Here is a 20,854-nt window from a genome sequence, read left to right on the forward strand (position 1 = left end):
CATCACCACACCCCCTCCAGGATGCAACAAAGTCAAGATTACCCCCCAGGCCTCTATACAGGTAACCTCAGAAAATATTACTGAAAATTCTTCCACAGAAAACCACCCATTATGACCAATGACTCCAGAGAGAGTTCAGAAGCTGCTATTCTGAGATCTAAAAGGTTAATAAAAGAGACTCATGGAGCATCCACATGTGCCCTAAGATTCCAAAAGTTCTTGGACCTTCCTAACAAACCTTAGATATATGGGCCTCCTCCTAAACTCAGACAAAAATGGTAGCTAGACTACAGAATGTGAGATGACCGGGGGTTTCTGCCATTCCTGGGTAAGCTAGTGGAAAGGTTTCTTGCCTACTAATGCTTCTCTTACCACCCCATTTGGGTTGCTGCCTAGATAGCAGGCCATTTAACTGAAAGCATCAGGGCTTCCCTGGTGGCACAGTGGTAAAGAACCTGCCTGCCAAGGCAGGAGATGCAGGTAAGATCCCTGAGTCAGGAAATGGAGAAGGAAATGGCAATGCACTTCAGTGTTCTTGCCTGGGAAATCCCATGGACAAAGGAGCCTCTCCTGGAGCCGGATGCAACTCTGTGACTAAACAACAACCACCTTGGTACAGACTGACAGTACTGAACTCACAGACAGACCATCTGAATTAACTCTTGGCTCAAACACTGAGAAAGTGCGGCCCACTTATTCAACTTTTCTGGAATTCAGTTCCATCATCTGTAAAATGAGAACACTAATATGGGTGCTTGGAAAGTCTCGATTTTACAAACAATGTAAGGTTTTTTTCCCTAGCTGTACTTCAAATACTAGGGGTATCTTTTCATTTATAAGCATATAATTCATTAGTTAGCTTTTTCTTTACATTAGTCTAATACTTTTTAAATTAATTTATCTATTTTAATTGGAGGCTAATTACTGTACAATATTGTGGTGATTTTTGCCATACATTGATATGAATCAGCCACAGGTGTACATGTGTCCCCCATCCCAAACCTCCCTCCCACCTCCCCCCATCCCATCCCTCTGGGTTGTCCCAGTGCACCGGCTTTGAGTGCCCTGTTTCATGCATCAAACTGGGACTGGTCATCTATTTCACGTATGGTAATATACATGTTTCAATGCTATTCTCTCAAATCAACCCACCCTCGCCTTCTCCCACAGAGCTCAAAAGTCTGTTCTTTATATCTATGTCTCTTTTGTTGTCTCGCATATAGAGTTGTCATTACCATCTTTCTAAATTCCATATATATGTGCTAATATACTGTATTGGTGTTTTCCTTTCTGACTTACTTCACTCTGTATAATAGGCTCCGTTTCATCTACCTCATTAGAACTGATCCAAATGTGTTCTTTTTAATAGATGAATAATATTCCATGGTGTATATGTACCACAGCCTTCTTATCCATTCATCTGCTGATGGGCATCTAGGTTGCTTCCATGTCCTAGCTATTGCAAATAGTGCTGCAGTAAACACTGAGGTGCACGTGTCTCTTTCAGATCTGGTTTCCTTAGTGTGAATGCCCAGCAGTGGGACTGCTGGGTCATATGGCAGTTCTATTTCCAGTTTTTAAAGGAATCTCCACACTGTTCTCCATAGTGGCTGTACTAGTTTGCATTCCCACCAACAGTGTAAGAGGGTTCCCTTTTCTCCACACCCTCTCCAGCATTTATTGCTTGTAGACTTTTTGATAGCAGCCATTCTGACCGGCGTGAGATGGTACCTCATTGTGGTTTTGATTTGCATTTCTCTGATAATGAGTGATGTTGAGCATTTTTCCATGTGTTTGTTAGCCATCTGTATGTCTTCTTTGGAGAAATGTCTGTTTAGTTCTTTGGCCCATTTTTTGATTGGGTCGTTTATTTTTCTGGTAATGAGCTGCATGAGTTGTTTGTATATTTTTGAGATTAACTATAAAACTCCTAGAGGAAAACACAGGCAAAACACTCTCTGACATAAATCACAGCAAGATCCTCTATGACCCACCTCCCAGAGTAATGGAAATAAAAGCAAAAATAAACAAATGGGACCTAATTAAACTTAAAAACTTTTGTACAATGAAAGAAACTATAAGTAAGGTGAAAAGACAGCCTTCAGAGTGGGAGAAAATAACAGCAAATGAAGCAACTGGCAAAGAATTAGTCTAATACTTCTAAGCCAATGAAGTGGAATTCTGACATCTGAGAAAAGTTTTTTTAAGATATTTCTTCCTTTTTCCTTTTCATCATTTTCATTGATAGGTGATTGCTATTCATAGACTAAACTTACCTCAAATACTGAAAAAAAAAAGAATACAGAAAATGATACTTCTAATGACATAATAATCATACCCTGATTGAGAAAAGCATAACAAAAATTTCAGCAAGTATACCAGCAGACAGGGAAGAGTCATTAGGATAAAAAGGAAAATAACAGGCTAGTCATTTTTCAGATATATTCTTCTATTTAACATTAAATATAATGCTGGGGGAAAAATAATCTTCCTGTAAAATAATTTCAATTCATTATCTTTCCTAGACAGGTCCTTTAAATTTCATATACTATAAACATACGTGAGTTATACTAGAAAAAACAATATAATTTTTATTGGTCATTTCCTGTGGCATACCATAGACGATTCAATAACTCACGATAACAAGCATTTACTAAATGCTTTCTATGAGTTCAGCACTACCCTAGCACCAAATACAAAAGAAGGACACACAAGATATAGTCTCTGCCTCCAAAGGAACTCTCCAGTTAGGAAACCACCTACTTTTGTCGCTCCGGCGGCCGCGGGCGGGCCGGGGCCGTTGTGGTGGTCCGTGCCACCCTCGCTCTTTTCCCTCCGCGGGCTCTGCCTCTCCCCGGGGCGGTCGAGGGGCCGCCCGTCCCCCACGGAGCTGGGGGGTGGGGGGGAGCGGGTCGAGGAGAGGGAGAAGAGGGGGGCGCCCCTGACGGCGCCTCCCGGCCTCGGGGTGCCGCGCCCTCCTCCGCTTCCCCGCCGCGGGCCCTGGCCCCGCGGGCTGGGACGGGGGCGGGGGGAGAGGCGTGGCGCGGACGAGAGTCGGGGGGCGCCGCAGGGCGGCCCGCCGTCCCCTGTCGCGGCTGTCACCTCCGTGCGCGCACGTGTCCCTTCCCTCTGGTCCTGGCGGCAGGGAGAGGGAAGATGACGGCACGTGGGTGCTCGCGGGGCCCTTGCGCTCTCTCCTTCAAAAAAAGAAAAAAAAAAAAAGAAACCACCTACTTATGAAAAAAAGTAGTGGAAAGCAGTAGTGATTAGACGCTCAAGCAGAAGAGTTCAGCTAAGAGAGAGATCCATGAGACCCAGAATATCTGGGAAGATTTTGTTGAACATCTAGGGCTTGAGTTTTTCTGAAGAAGCCTTGAGATTAGCAGAGCTGATAAAAGGAGTAAGGAATATCTTAGAAAGGCAGAGAAACAGTAACAAGGACAAAGTGCTAAAACAAAGCAAAATCTATTCACCAGATAGAAAAGCCGTAAGCCTAAATAAAATAGACCTAAATAAACTTTTGAGGAAATTAAAAAAAAAAAAAATCAAGTCAGATAAGGAGCATGTGATTAGATATGGCAAGACTGAAATCAACCATCAGATGGGGAATAGATGCATTGAGCACAAATGGGTAAACACTTTCTACCATCCCCCAATCACACACACATGTACTGAAAAACTAGGATCATAAGAAAACTGGAAAAACTAGACTTCCCTGGTGGCGCAGGTGGTAAGAATCTGCCAGCTGATGCAGGTGACATGGGTTTGATACTTGATCCAGGAAGATTCCACATACCAAGGGGCAATTAAGCTCGCATGCCACAACTCCTGAAGCCCTTGTGCTCTAGGGCCCACAAGCCACAACTACTGAGCCTGTGTGCTGCAACTACTGAAACCCACCTGCTCTAGAGCCTGTGTTCTGAAACAAAAGAAGCCACTGCAATGAGAAGTCCCCGCACTGCAACAAAGAGTAGCCAGTCCCGGCTCTCTGCAGCTAGAGAAAGCCCATGCAAAAGCAAGAAGATCCAGTGCAATTATAAATAAATAAAAAGACCACTGGATGCTCATATTTTTAAAATAAATAAAAAGAGGCTTGAAAAAAAAAACGTAACAGGACCAAAAAAAAGAAAATTGATAAACTGAGGAAGTAACATACGTATCTGAAATTGGAGAGTTCTAATACCTACTGGAGCAGAAAATGTACTGTGGATGACTCGAGCATCTAAGTTAGCACCGTTAAGAAGATAGTTCCATAAGAGAAGAGAATGCTTTATTGCCTCTGATTCCCCAGGCAGGACTGAACTCACTTCTTTACCTTGAATACTCCGAGGCTTGGTGGCATTATCGAAATCACAGATCTTTGTCCAGTTAGCCTTCACTGCCTCAGGAGTCATTGGCTGAGTCTTCTGTCTCACAAGGGCTCCAAGGCTTCGCTCCCATCGTACTGGTTATAGAAACAAAACTGAGATGCTGAACACATAGACAGAAAGTAGAATTCATGAGTCCAATGAATTTGTTTTTAACTTCAAGAAAGATGGAATTTGGAAAAAAGATTGTAACTTCTAAAGACTTTTACGACAAGCCTTAAATGGCATTTTATTCTTCAAACCCATTAAGATAGTATTAAATTTCTTTTTTTAAATATTTAAAGCTGAAGCAAAAAACCTCTTTCTCCTCTGACTATGCCAGATACTACTAAAGGTAGGATGAATTACTGAATCAGAAGAAGTTAAATTATATATAATCACACAGAAAAACTGACTTCATCACCACAGATCACTTAGATACTCCACTTCAAGGTAACAGAACAGAATAGAGCGTTGCTGGATAGCAAACTGAAATGGTAACAGGTCAAAGACTCCATATAATCAAATTAATGTATCAGACAGCCCAAATAATTCTCCCTTTTCCTCCTTTTGCTCTTCCTCTCTATCCAGGGGAAGTCAACTTGATTGCCCAGATTCACAAAAATCATCATTGCTGCGTAAGTTCCAAGATTTTTAACACTGTTTCTTTTTTAAAAGGCCTCAGAAATAAATAATCACTAGTAACTTTATTTAAACATAATGGTCAGATTTTGATGATGACTAAATTGAAGATCTGTCTTGGGGAATGACAGAAGCCTCTAGAGATTTCCTACAGATAAACGTCCACATATGGCTTTTATTGCAATACCTACCCTTTCTTTCTTAAAGATATCACAAGATACTTAAAAACGTTTGAATAATATGTTACTTCATAACTGGAGAGATCATTAATAATACTCTATTGTAATAATGTCATCCACTAATGGCAGACTATTAAATAATTCAATTAATTTTGATACCAACATCCAACTGAAAACTTGAACTGGGATACTGGAATGTTCACAACATTTTTTTTTTTCATTTATTTTTATTAGTTGGAGGCTAATTACTTCACAACATTGCAATGGGGTTTTGTCATACATTGCCGTAAAGTAATTATCCAGTTTGGAGCTCACAGCATTTAAGAACTGGGGGAAGAAAAGGTTGAAGCCAGACGAATTTACTATTGGGCTGAAGAAGAATAGCTCCAAGGAAGAAAAGAGTCCACGAGAGAAGTAGAGAACCTGCCAGTTGAGCCATCTAGGACACAGCTTCTCCCAACTTTTCAACAAACGCTCTCCCACCCACTCACTCCTCTGCTGAACAACCATGTAGGGTATGTCAGAGACACGGACAGACAAACATCAATATAGGTACTGTGCTGTCTGAAGAAACAGCCAGCTCTGAAGAAGACAGGACAAATACTGAATAAGGACTGCCAACAGGAAAAAAACTGAAAAGATCCCTGAACATGGCACAGGCGTGCACGACAACTTCCTTTATTTAGAAGACGTGTTTGCTATAACAATGTTTGAGTCTGATTATGCGTGCACTAGATCCCACGGTTAGACATTTGACAGCTCTAACTGGATATACAGGTTTAAAAAAATGGAAATAATGTACAGCAAAACAAAAATCAAAAGACACTTACATTTTCCAATCCATCCTGCTCCAACCTACCAAAAAGAGGGGGGGAAAAGTTATACCATCTAATGTGGAACTACTAATAGAATTTTCAAAATTAAAAAAAAAAAAAACAGACAGCTATTTAAGAGTATCGGAATGCTAGATGACAATGGATGAAAAAAATGCTAAATCTACTAAAAACGCTGAATCTACTAAAAACACTAAATCTACTAAACCTACAGATCTACTAAAGCCCACTGGCCCAGTGACTTTGCACTATTTATGCTATCAAAGCAGAAAACTTAAGCAGCACCTACAGTAGCAACATACGTAGTAAGCATGACTCTGTAAGGTGTGATACCGGTTCTTCTATTGACTAGCAGTGCGATCCTGGTCAAACTATTTTATTTACCTATACCCAAGATTCCACTTATGTAAAATTAGGATAATAATACACTCTTCATGAGGTAACCATGAAGGTTAAACAATATAAAAACCAAATGTGCCCAGCGCATCACTTGAAATACATGTCCCTCTACAAAGACTTAATGAATAAAAATAAATAAATAAAAAGTAACAAAAAACAAAACCAGCATTTGACTTAATGAACTACATAGTCATTTTAATGAAACACCTTTATATATAGATAAGACAAATGACCAAATACATTAATCACCATGCAGAAAGATGGTTTTTTTTCCCAAAAGTCATTCAAGGAAATCCTCAGAAGAAAATGTCTGATGGAAGAAAATCTTTTTGTCCTATCTTCAAACACCACAACTACAGTGTTCCAATGCATATGAGAGAGGAAGATATTATCAGCAAACAACACACTTCTCAGTGGCTCTAGGTTCAAGAGTGCGGCTTTTAATCACCCTTTCCTTTATATATATCTTAATAGGCCAATCAGCCTTGATGCTGTCAGTGGCATGGCATTGATGGCAAGAAAAACATCATCTTTTAACATATTTGGGGAGTGAAGCCACAAGCTGCAAACTCATCTCAGATGCTAAGAAACAATAGCTCCAATTGACCCAAAAAATCTCTGCCATTCTAGATATTTATCAAAACTTTGCAAATGAAGTGGCAACTTATGTTTGAGGTTTAAGTCAGGATATTACACACCTCTCTTACTGTATTTTGTACTCAATTTAGCATACCCAGTGTCCCTTGCTAAAAATGTCCACAATGTAGTAAAATAAAGCAATAACATATGAAACTTCACTTAGCATTATCCTAATTATCTGTGTATGAATGAGTGTGTGTGTAAAATGCATATCTAAAAAAAGAGACTACTCGTGTAAAATGCACATCTAATAAAAGACTGGGAGAGAATATACATAAAAATATGAATAGGAATAATCTCTGGATAGTAGTAATGTGGAAGATTTTATTTTCTTCTATATATTCCCCTGCATATTTGAAGTTTTCTAAAAAAAAAAAAAGCAGACATTTTTGTTCACAGAATTAATAACAAATATAAACGTAAAAGACAAATAGATTTTTAAAACTCCCTTAATAAGATATTAAGACACACAGGCCAAATTTGGAGCTCCACATGGCTTCATATTATTAAATCTCATCTTCTATAAACCTAGAGCCATAAGGTTCTTTCCACCTTTAATTTTCACAATTCACAATCAATTGTGACTGTGATTAAGAGAGTGAAGGTACCTACTTCTGCTTAGACCTGTATAGACTGCTTTTCACTAGTAAGTGAAACAGCTTTTTATTCAAATAAATCAGACTAATATATCATTAATTTCAAACTGAGTCAGGTTATTCTGCTACCAAGAAATAGTTTTGGAGTCACGTATTTCCATATACAATAGGTTTATTATTATATTACCACAGAGAATCAAACAAAGGAGGATGACCGAAAACATAACAGTTCATGCTAGAAAAGAAAAAAAGATCAAACTCAAATGAGGACTCAAAAAATACAGGGACTTCTCTGGCAGGCCAGTGGTTAAGACACTGCACTCCCAATGCAGGGGGCATGGGGTCAATCCCTGGTCAGGGAACTAAGATCCTATACGCTGCAGGCACAGCCAAAAAAAAGAAAAAAATATATATATACACACACACACATATATACACACACACACACACACATATATTTATTTATTTATTTATGTATGTATGTATGTAGCAGCATAAAGAAGTCTGAAGGGATTTTGACTATAAAATGAAAACTGGATCTCACTGGATGGTGTGGTTATGTGTGGTTTTTCTTTTTATAACATTTATAAAGCTTTGCAACAGGGAAAAATAGAAAAGTTTCTTTTTAAAGTCAATACAACTAATAAGTTGTGTTTACTGATCTATCATACCCAGACTGAATTCCTGCTATACTGATATAACAGTTAAAATTAAAGAGTGACTGCTATGTATACTAAGAGTTTAAAAATATGATTTCCAGTTCTCACAGCAAAACCCCAAGAAAACTAAACTCAGGGAGATTAATCTGTACACTACTCCAGAGAGTCAGCAATTACCAGAGCAAGAAATCAAAATACAACTTGGCTGACCTTAAACCATCAGTTCTACCCTTTCACTTTACTACTCAATATCTCAATATCAAAACTACTCAATATCTCAATATCAAAAAAATATTTTCTGTATGACTAAATGCATCATACCCATCACAATCTTTCATTTGACAGTAATATCAGAAATAAATAACTAGGGAAAAACAGAATTTACAAGTTGCTGTTACCTTCTCAAAAAAGGATATAAGTCATACTTGTTCCTTAATTATAACATAGACACAATATTAAAAAAACACAAAAGTGATATCAACTGATATAGATTTTTACAGGCATAAACAATTGAAAAATATGAATTTTTGAATTTTTTTTTATATTTTATTAAACAAATATTGCTTTGGGAGAAAACAGAAAGGTGCAGAATACCTCAAACAAGCCACCATTTTCTTCACAACTCTCATGGCAAAGCCAAAGGACCAGGGGTGCCACGTAATCCGGCTTTAGGGCTTCCAGAAGATCTGAAATATATAGTAAAGGAAACCCTTACAAACAGGGATATATACATATTCAATCAATTACTTTACTTTCCAAAAATTCCTTACTTATAAATTATAGATTCAGAGACTTTTTAAATAAGAAAAAAACCAAATATACAAAATTAATTAGTATTAACATCCAAGGCTTTTAGAAGAATCTTTTCATCCCAATGGAGACTTTCAGGTTTCTAACACAGAAAGCATCAGACATACCTTTCCAAGGTCAGTAACGTTCTGTTTAGAAGACAAGTTAATGCTGTCTCAGCAAAGACTGGTGAGCAAAGGCATACATAGCATAAGGAACTTAGATACCAGCTATTCACAAAACTACTTTGCTCTCCCAGGAGCTAGAAAACTATAGAAGGGCCTTGACAAGTGTCATGACAGTAAGATAATGATGTAAAATGGACCGTGCAGCCATTACTGATGAGTTACAAAGTGTAGGAAATATCTTCCTGTTGCATACCTTCTGTGAGCAACTTAACAGGCAGAAATGTACTACGCAAGGAGCATGAACACCTGTATTTTACTGCCGGCCCTGCCACAGAGGCAACTTAGGGCACTGAGAACATCACTCAACTCTCAAGGGCATGTGTCGGCATCTGCAAGATGGTCGTCAAAATGCTCTGCCTGCCCATTCTACCAAGCTGTCCCAAGGTTCAAAGGAGATGTAATTTGTTAACACAGCTTATAAACTTTAAAGAATCAAATAAATGTAAATTTTAATTGTGAAATGACAAAATACAGTTTTACATTCTGAAGTGACACAGATGACATTTACAGTCCCTGTAAATGAAAGAGCAGCTCTAAAAACCTTTCACTTTATGGTATTCCTGATCCCAGAAACTGTGAGAGAATATATACTTGTTTTAATCCACAAAACTTGAAGTAATGTATTACAAAGCAGCAAATAACTAATACAACTTGAAAGTTCATGGGTATTCATTCTAAGATTATGTCTCATTTCATGCAACAAACATGTAAGTTTCATATATGACTTTCCATTGATCAAATATATCTCAAAGGGGAAAATGAAATTACAGACGTCTCCACACACTACTCAGAACACCTGGTTCTCTAACAAATAATTCCTTTGATAGCCTGTAAGTGAATATTTCAGAAGAGAAGAAAAACACTGAGGCAAAATAAATTTTCGGCTTTTTCTAAACTATAAAAAAGTAATCAATATCAAAATTTAAAATAACAAAAATTTAGAATCTAAAGTGTCTTTTTAAAATGACCTACAATAATTCTCTTCTTTTACAGAAGAGAAAACAGGTCTAGAAAGATTAAGCTATTTGTCTAAAGTAGATCTTATTCTCCCAATATCTTTCAGTAGAGTTTGGTGGACGTAAAGACACTACATTAAACATTGACTTAACTTCTCTAGAGGTACAGACCTGTCCAAATTAATGGAAATTACATTCTCAAAGGAAAGCGAATTTAAAAGCTATAGTTTTCAATATTTTCTTAAAGACTTGCTGCTTTCCCAAGAAAGTCTACAGATGATGGCAAAAAGTGACCAAGGTAGAAATCTAGCAAAGAAATGATAAGCATAAAAATCTAAATAGTGGTCATCTCTTGGCATGAAGCAGAGGAATAGAAGGTATAAAGTTAGATGCAAGTAATGCTTCAGTTCTTGGGTTGAGCAGCAAGTTCATGACTGTGATTACATTTTGATTCTTTATTTCTTACCAGTAACCTAAGCTGTTATGCATATGTATGTAGCTGTTGTGTGCATATGCATATATATGTATATACACACATATTTAAAAGGGAGAAAAAAGTGAATTGTATCTCTTCTTCATATAATCTAGTTCTTTAACAAGAATTCCTTCTATCTATGGTGAAACAGATCACCAGCCCAGGTGGGATGCACGAGACAAGTGCTCCGGCCTGGTGCACTGGGAAGACCCAGAGGAATTGGGTGGAGAGGGAGGTGGGAGGGGGGATCGGGATTGGGAATACATGTAAATCCATGGCTGATTCATATCAATGTATGACAAAACCCACTGGAAAAAAAAAAATAATAATAATAAAAATAAAATAAAATAAAATTAAAAAAAGGAAAAAAAAAAACCCAAGAATTCCTTCAATAAGATATGAGAGTATAGAGAGTCTTTAAAATAAAGGACTTTTTTAAATGGCCATGTTGACAAGGAAAAGGAAAAAAATTAGATCTCAGGTACAAATAACTATTCAACACTAAAGCAAACTGGTTAGGCACAGCTCTTAGAAAAAGCCAGCAAGATCTAAAACAAATGGTAGCTCAAATGCAGAAAGTAAAATGGTACTGTGAATAAGCATCTGTATTCCATGAAGGGATAGGCTACCCGCTCCAGTATTCTTGGGCTTCCCTTATGGCTCAGCTGGTAAAGAATCCACCTGCAATGCAGGAGACCTGGGTTCGATCCCTGGGTTGGGAAGATCCCCTGGAGAAGGAAAAGGCTACCCACTCCAGTATTCTGGCCTGGAGAATTCCATGGACTGTATAATCCATGGGGTCGCAAAGAGCCGGACACAACCGAGCAACTTTCACTTTCACTTTCATTCCATGAAGCAGCTAATTTTATTTTTTTTTTTTAATTTTTTTATTAGTTGGAGGCTAATTACTTCACAACATTTCAGTGGGTTTTGTCATATACCGACACGAATCAGCCATGGATCCACACGCCTTCCCCATCCCAATCCCCGCTCCCACCTCCCTCTCCACCCGATTCCTCTCGAAACATCCCACCCTCGCCTTCTCCCACAGAGTTCAAAAGTCTGTTCTGTATTTCTGTGTCTCTTTTTCTGTTTTGCATATAGGGTTATCGTTACCATCTTTCTAAATTCCATATATATGTGTTAGTATGCTGTAATGTTCTTTGTCTTTCTGGCTTACTTCACTCTGTATAAGGGGCTCCAGCTTCATCCATCTCATTAGGACTGGTTCAAATGAATTCTTTTTAATGGCTGAGTAATATTCCATGGTGTATATGTACCACAGCTTCCTTATCCATTCATCTGCTGATGGGCATCTAGGTTGCTTCCATGTCCTGGCTATTATAAACAGTGCTGCAATGAACATTGGGGTGCACGTGTCTCTTTCAGATCTGGTTTCCTCAGTGTGCATGCCCAGAAGTGGGATTGCTGGGTCATATGGCAGTTCTATTTCCAGTTTTTTAAGAAATCTCCACACTGTTTTCCATAGCGGCTGTACTAGTTTGCATTCCCACCAACAGTGTAAGAGGGTTCCCTTTTCTCTACACCCTCTCCAGCATTTATTGCTTGTAGACTTTTGGATAGGAGCCATCCTGACTGGCATGTAATGGTACCTCATTGTGGTTTTGATTTGCATTTCTCTAATAATGAGTGATGTTGAGCATCTTTTCATGTGTTTGTTAGCCATCTGTATGTCTTCTTTGGAGAAATGTCTGTTTAGTTCTTTGGCCCATTTTTTGATTGGGTCATTTATTTTTCTGGAATTGAGCTGCAGGAGTTGCTTGTATATTTTTGAGATTAATCCTTTGTCTGTTTCTTCATTTGCTATTATTTTCTCCCAATCTGAGGGCTGTCTTTTCACCTTACTTATAGTTTCCTTTGTAGTGCAAAAGCTTTTAAGTTTCATTAGGTCCCATTTGTTTAGTTTTGCTTTTATTTCCAATATTCTGGGAGGTGGGTCATAGAGGATCTTGCTGTGATTTATGTCGGAGAGTGTTTTGCCTATGTTCTCCTCTAGGAGTTTTATAGTTTCTGGTCTTACATTTAGATCTTTAATCCATTTTGAGTTTATTTTTGTGTATGGTGTTAGCAACCCAAAACCTATGGGACACTGTAAAAGCAGTGTTAAGGGGAAGGTTCATAGCATTACAGGCTTACCTCAAGAAACAAGAAAAAAACCAAATAAATAACCTAACTCTACACCTAAAGCAATTAGAGAAGGAAGAAATGAAGAACCCCAGGGTTAGCAGAAGGAAAGAAATCTTAAAAATTAAGGCAGAAATAAATGCAATAGAAACTAAAGAGACCATAGCAAAAATCAACAAAGCTAAAAGCTGGTTTTTTGAAAAAATAAACAAAATTGACAAACCATTAGCAAGACTCATTAAGAAACAAAGAGAGAAGAACCAAATTAACAAAATTAGAAATGAAAATGGAGAGATCACAACAGACAACACTGAAATACAAAGGATCATAAGAGACTACTACCAGCAGCTCTATGCCAATAAAATGGACAACTTGGATGAAATGGACAAATTCTTAGAAAAGTATAACTTTCCAAAACTGAACCAGGAAGAAATAGAAGATCTTAACAGACTCATCACAGGCAAGGAAATCGAAACTGTAATCAAAAATCTTCCAGCAAACAAAAGCCCAGGACCAGATGGCTTCACAGCTGAATTCTACCAAAAATTTAGAGAAGAGCTAACACCTATCTTACTCAAACTCTTCCAGAAAATTGCAGAAGAAGGTAAACTTCCAAACTCATTCTATGAGGCCACCATCACCCTAATTCCAAAACCAGACAAAGATGCCACAAAAAAAGAAAACAACAGGCCAATATCACTGATGAACATAGATGCAAAAATCCTTAACAAAATTCTAGCAAACAGAATCCAACAACATATTAAAAAAATCATACACCATGACCAAGTGGGCTTTATCCCAGGAATGCAAGGATTCTTCAATATCCACAAATCAATCAATGTAATACACCACATTAACAAATTGAAAGATAAAAACCATATGATTATCTCAATAGATGCAGAGAAAGCCTTTGACAAAATTCAACACTCATTTATGATTAAAACTCTCCAAAAAGCAGGAATAGAAGGAACATACCTCAACATAATAAAAGCTATATATGACAAACCCACAGCAAGCATCACCCTCAATGGTGAAAAATTGAAGGCATTTCCCCTGAAATCAGGAACAAGACAAGAGTGCCCACTCTCACCACTACTATTCAACATAGTGTTGGAAGTTTTGGCCACAGCAATCAGAGCAGAAAAAGAAGTAAAAGGAATCCAGATAGGAAAAGAAGAAGTGAAACTCTCACTGTTTGCAGATGACATGATCCTCTACATAGAAAACCCTAAAGACTCTACCAGAAAATTACTAGAGCTAATCAATGAATATAGTAAAGTTGCAGGATATAAAATTAACACACAGAAATCCCTTGCATTCCTATATACTAACAATGAAAAAACAGAAAGAGAAATTAAGGAAACAATACCATTCACCATTGCAACAAAAAGAATAAAATACTTAGGAGTATATCTACCTAAAGAAACAAAAGACCTATACATAGAAAACTACAAAACACTGATGAAAGAAATCAAAGAGGACACAAACAGATGGAGAAACATACCGTGTTCATGGATTGGAAGAATCAATATTGTCAAAATGGCTATTCTACCCAAAGCAGTCTATAGTTTCAATGCAATCCCTATCAAGCTACCAATGGTATTTTTCACAGAACTAGACCAAAGAATTTCACAATTTGTATGGAAATACAAAAAACCTCGAATAGCCAAAGTAATCTTGAGAAAGAAGAATGGAACTGGAGGAATCAACCTGCCTGACTTCAGACTCTACTACAAAGCCACAGTCATCAAGACAGTATGGTACTGGCACAAAGACAGAACTATAGATCAATGGAACAGAATAGAAAGCCCAGAGATAAATCCACGAACCTATGGACACCTTATCTTCGACAAAGGAGGCAAGGATATACAATGGAAAAAAGACAACCTCTTTAACAAGTGGTGCTGGGAAAACTGGTCAACCACTTGTAAAAGAATGAAACTAAAGCAGCTAATTTTAAAATAATTTCACTCATCAATTGTTTTGTACTGTTTCACAGAAGCTACTTTTAAAGTATTATAGATACTTTCTTTTTAAAACATATCTTAAAGCCAGGAGTTTCAGAAACTACACACAGTTTTACACCAGTCAAGTATTTTGTTTATTATATAACCAAACAAATCAGCATTTATTGAAGATTGAAGGTGGGAGGTGGGAAGATTGAAGGTGGGAAAGATTGAAGGTGGGAGAAGAAGGGGACGACAGAGGATGAGATGGTTGGATGGCATCACTGACTCAATGGACATGAGTTTGGGTAAACTCCGGGAGTTGGTGATGGACAGGGATACCTGGCATGCTGCAGTCCATGGAGCTGCAAAGAGTCAGACACGACTGAGCGACTGAACTGAACTGAACTGACTGAAATCAGCATCGGCTCTTGATCATACATTTAAATTTTTTAATTTAAAAATTTATGTTTCATGTTTTCAAAAAATAAAGTTGGCAGACTCCCATTACCTGATTTCAAGACTTACTCTAAAACTACAGTAATCAAAACATCACGGTATTAGTAAAAGGATAGGCCCAGAGATCAATACAGCAGAACAGAGAATCCACAAATAGACTTACACATTTGTGATCAGCTGATTTTTGAGAGAAGAGCAAAGGCAATTCAAATCAAGAATGAGGAACAGTCTATAGAATAGGTGAACTGGTAGTTCTTTCAACAAATAATTGGCACTTTTTTAAAAAGGAGAATGAACTATTATGTTATTATGTTAAATGAAACAAGAGATACAGTAACAAATTTTTGCCTATGGGCTCTGTTTAGATCCTTGGGGATCTAAACCAACTCTAAAAAGATCTGCCTGCCAATGCTGGAGACACAAGAGATGTGGGCTCTATCCTTGGGTCAGGAAGATTCCCTGGAGTAGGAAATGTCAACCCACTCCAGGACTCTTGCCTAGAAAATTCCAAGGACAGAGGAGCCTGGTGGGCTACAGTCCATGGGGTCACAAAGGGTCAGACAGGACTGAGTGACTGAGCGCACACACACACACAGACACTCACAGAAACAAAATGCCTTTGTTTAGGTCCTTGTAGAATGAACTAACTCTACAAAGATACTTTTTAGGTAACTAGGAAGCTTTAATATAAACTTAGTATTAGACAATGTTAATGAATTATTTTAGTGTGATATTGGCATTGTGGTTATAATGTCCATATCTGCTGGAGAGACACACTTCCAAGTATATATTAGGTGAGAAGTAATGCCTGAGATTTGCTTTGAAATATCACAGAGAAAATGGGAGAGGGTAAAAAATAAGTCAATAAAATAAAATCATTTTGAAATATGCCCATTTTGAAATATGCTCTGTTCTCCTTAACAAAGGCCTATCCTTAAGGGAAATTACCAGAGCTTCAGTTAGACAAGTGAAGCCCCTCTAGTCTCCAGTCTCAAATAAGGGGGGTGGGGGATAGGCTAAGAAACTCTTCTAAAAGTCAGCATAAAGGGGCTCTGATCTTCTAAAAAAGTGGAGATGTAATTATATTAGAGAGCACACTCCCCCCCATTCACTTACAGTCACTTCAGCAGGGCTCCAGTATAACAACAGCAGATTACAACTGAGAGTGCGGCAAACATACACACGCTTTAACAAAGAGTATCTAAGGAAACCCAAAGACAACAGGGTACCCAAAAACAAGGACAGAGAGGAAAATGTCGTTTCTGACACCAACAGCTACAGCAACCAATAAACACAATCTAAGTTCTGGCCAGACAAACATAAAACCTCATAATCAAGTTCAATACACCACATTTTCTATCTACTCCCTCAACACGTCATGTTCAGTTTTCAACAACAATTTCAAAGCCTGCTAAAAGACAAGAAAAGTACAGGCTGAAGGGACAAAGCAAGCATGAGAACCAGCCTCAAGAGACTTCCCTGGCAGTTCAGGGGTTAAGATTCCGCAGTTTCACGACAGAAGGCATGAGTTCAGTCCCTGATTAGGGAACCAAGATCCCACACGCCACACAGTGCAGCCAAAAAACAAAACAAAACAGAACAACAAACCAGAGATATAGCCTCAAATATAGCAGAGATTTTGGAATTATCAAACCAGGAATTTAAAATAACTGTAATTAACATGTTGAGGGCTCTAAGGGGAAAAAGTGGGCAATTTGTAAGAACAGATGACTTATTATAAGCAGACAGAAGGAAATGCTTTGGAAAAAAATCAAAAGGAAAGGCTAAAAAACAATGTAACACTCTATAATGAAAAGAAGAATCAGTAAGCCTGAATGTATGTTAACAGAAACTTCCCAAACTGAAATGAAACACAAAGAGAAAAGAGAAGGAAAAAAAAGAAGGGGTACAGAATATCAAAGAACTGTGGTATTGTATAATTATAAAAGATAAAGAGGCACATAATGAGAATACCAGAAACGGAAGGAAAAAAGAAAAAAAAAGGAAGAAGAAATAGTTGAAGCACTGATGTCTGAGAATTTTCCAAAATTAATGACAGATACCAACCATAGATCCAGGAAGATCAGAGGATATCAAGTAGCATATAGCCAAAAATCTACACCTATTATTATGCATACTATATTCAAACTGCAGAAAAACAAGGAGAAAACCTTGGAGGAATAGAGGGGAAAAATATGCCTTATGCATAAAGAAACAAGAAAAGAATTATGTCAAACTCTCCTTCAAAAACCATGTTAGCAATAGAAGAGTGGAGTGAAATATTTCAAGGGCTGAAAGAAAAAAATTACCAACCCAGAATTCTGTAGCAGTGAAATTATGCTTCAAAAGTGAAAGAGATTAAGAGAATTTAAAAAACATGTTACAGATTAGGAAAAAATATTTTGCAAAACACTTATATGATTAAGAGCTTGTTTCCAAAATCTGCAGGGAAGTCTTACAACTCAACAATAAGAAAACAAAGAGTCCAATTTAAAAATGAGTGAAAGATATGAACAGATACATCACCCAAAAAGACAAATAAATGGCAAAGAAGCACAGGAAAAAATGTATATCGTGTGTCATTAGGGAACCGAAAATTAAAACAATGAAATACCATACATACCTATTAGAAGAACTAAAATGCAAAAGACTAACAATAATAAATGCTGGCCAAGATGTGGAGCAACAAGATCTCTTACAGACAGCCAGTGGCAATGAAGCATGATACAGTCATTTTGGAAGACGCTTGAAAACTTCTTACTAAGCGAGACTTACCATACAATCCAGCAATTATCCTCCTTAATATTTAACAAAATGAGTTGAAAACTTCACCCACACAAAAACCTGCACATGAATGTTCACAGAAGCTTTACTCATAACTGTCAAAAAATTGGAAATAATCAAAATAGTCCTTGATAGGTGAAGGAATAAACAAACTGAGGCACCTCCATACCATGTAATATTATTCAGTGATAAAAAGAAACTAGTTTCAATCATCTCAGACACTGGGGAGAAAGAGGAGAGGGATGAAGAGATGGAACACAGGGGATTTTCCAGGAAGTGAAACCATTCTGTATGATCTGTAATGGTGGGTACACAACATTACACATATGTGAAAACCCATGTGATTGGACAACCTAAAGAATGAGCCCTAAAGTAAACTGTGAACTGTAGGTAATATTGGGTTGGCCAAGGAGTTCACTCTGGTTTCTCCATCAGATGGTATAGAAAAACCGAAACAATCACTTTTTGGCCAACCCAGTAAGAAGGGATAAGTACTGGTTGGTCAGTTGTAACAAATGTAGCACACTGAAGTAGGATGTTAAAAATACAGGTGACTGTGTGGGAGAAGCAGTACATGAGCACTCTCTTTACTATCTGATAAATTCTTCTATAAGTCCTTTTAAAAAACAATCTGTTAATTTTTACATTAATTTTTAAAAATAATTATTACGAAACAGTAAGAATGCTTTTACTTCATTCTGTTAAAAAAATACATATGTCTACCTACACAAAGAGAAAGTTTACCTCAGTGTGTTAGAATTATGGGTCATTTTTTTACTTTTCCTGTTTGTGCTTTCCTAAATTTTATATAATGAATGTAAATTACACATCATGCTTTTTTAAATTGTAAGGAAATTTTTTAGTTACTCAAAAAATTAAACACATTGGCAACGCTCACTCCACACAGATATGTGGAGAAGAGCACTGAAAAATTTAAACTTACCTTCAGGCAAAATAGTTTGGGTCATCCGTGATCCAGCAGCAGGGGCAATAGTGTTACAATGAATGTTGTTTTTCTTGCCTTCCACTGCAAGACAATTTGAAAGGCCCAGAAGACCCAGTTTTGCAGCACAATAATTTGCTTGGCCAAAGTTGCCATATATTCCTGAAGCTGATGAAGTCATGATGATTCTAAAAAGAAAAATCAATCTCTCAATCTTTTTTATGTTTTAATAATGTTGCAACTCTAAGCACTTTTTTTTCTTTTTCATTACTATTATACCTGTCAAAAGAAACTCTGTATACTGGCATTAGGTTCTTAAAGTCACAATTCATATACCTAAATTAATAACAAAAGTAATCTCTCAAAATTCAACTATAAGATTTTATTGTTTTAAAAAGAATCCCTGGAAAAAAAAAAAAAAGGATCCTTGGTTAGGAACAAATGAATTCAAGTGTAAAAATATATATTCATTATCTCTGAAAACAACAATAAGTATTTACAAACAAAAAGTAAACTGCCAATTGACAAGTCAAAATCTTAGTAAGAAATATTAGATCCTGAAATCCTAATTCTTTAGTCCTCATCATTTTGCCCCTTTCCCTGTCTGGATAATATTAAATGCCTCATATTAAAACAATACCATCTGAAAATCTGACCTAATCTTACTTACTCTACTTAGTAGAACAAGTAAAGTAAATCATATCTTCTACTTTCAGAAACTGCTAATATCAGGATACACCAGAACTCTCCAATAAGAAAATACATCGCAAGCAATTTACTTCTAGTAGATGTATGTGAACCCTAAGTTAATAAGAATAGCCTTAAAAAAAAAAAATAAGAATAGCCTTTACATTAGAGTACATGGAGCTAATTACTAGGTCTGTCACATCTGAGTCACACAGATGCAACTGTAAGGGTCCTTCTATTCCTGGTCAATAAAGACTAACTCATGTCTGAGCAGAGCCAGCTGGTAGAAAACAACTACTCATCTCTCCCCAGTTGGTCACTGGACACACAAAATGATATTTTAGTTAGAGAATAAAGCAGAGCTGAATCCTTAATGCTTGTACTGCTAAAGTATCTGAGAATGGCAGGAAAATCATTAATAATGAAAAGTAGGAGGTAAAAAGGAATACAAAGTTGTCCAGCTCAGCTGATCCATGACTGGGGAAGTATGTGCCAAAACTATATTTGAAAAGCCTGTGCATATCTGGAGGTGTATTTTTCCATATCAAAGCAATTCTTCTCCTCTATACACAAGAACACACATACAACATCTCTAATCTCCCTTGACACCCACATACAACTCTACCTTCCAAAGTTCTGTTTCTTCATGTGATCCCATGCTGCCCGGGTCACCAGGAATGAGCCCCGCAAATGAACTCTCTGGATTATATCTAAAACAAGAAATTTTTATCATGGATGTTGTAAAAAAATTAGATGGACCTATCTCAGAATCAACATTAGCAATGATTTACTTATACAAAGATGTTCTTTTTTATACCTAGCATTCCAACTACTGTTACATTGTACTCGGAGTAATCATTTTTGCTTTAGTCCCAATTATATATCCAATCAATAATTCATATCTATTTTGCCTATAAATTATGATTAGATTATTGCAACTTTATCACAAATACAATGCCATCTAAATATGATGCCTGTACACACATCTAAATACAATGTCATTTTTAATATATGCCTATTTTATATAAAAATTCATTAATACAAATACCCAAGAAATCTACATGTGTAATTGGGACTCAACACAAACATCAGTTAAAGCATAATCAAAAATCATCCACTTTATCATCAAGAAATGTTTATAAAATGTTCATAATATCCCTTAATCCCTATTTTTACCAGGGTTTACTAA

General features: G+C 37.0%; 1 protein-coding gene across 2 annotated transcripts in view; it reads right to left on the bottom strand.

Annotated features, from left to right (window-relative positions):
• HSD17B4 (hydroxysteroid 17-beta dehydrogenase 4) overlaps positions 1 to 20,854 on the bottom strand; it is a 94,671-nt gene that overhangs the window by 38,942 nt on the left and 34,875 nt on the right. For both annotated transcript variants that reach the window (XM_061150929.1, XM_061150930.1), the window contains exons 7-11: positions 20,291 to 20,375; positions 18,979 to 19,166; positions 8,888 to 8,979; positions 5,998 to 6,022; positions 4,316 to 4,444 (exon numbers count right to left, since the gene is read on the bottom strand). In XM_061150929.1, coding sequence (XP_061006912.1) covers positions 4,316 to 4,444; positions 5,998 to 6,022; positions 8,888 to 8,979; positions 18,979 to 19,166; positions 20,291 to 20,375 — 519 coding nt within the window. The remainder of the gene's footprint in view (positions 1 to 4,315; positions 4,445 to 5,997; positions 6,023 to 8,887; positions 8,980 to 18,978; positions 19,167 to 20,290; positions 20,376 to 20,854) is intronic.

This window comes from Dama dama, chromosome 9 (assembly GCF_033118175.1).
Source record: "Dama dama isolate Ldn47 chromosome 9, ASM3311817v1, whole genome shotgun sequence".
Taxonomy (NCBI): Eukaryota; Metazoa; Chordata; class Mammalia; order Artiodactyla; family Cervidae; genus Dama; species Dama dama.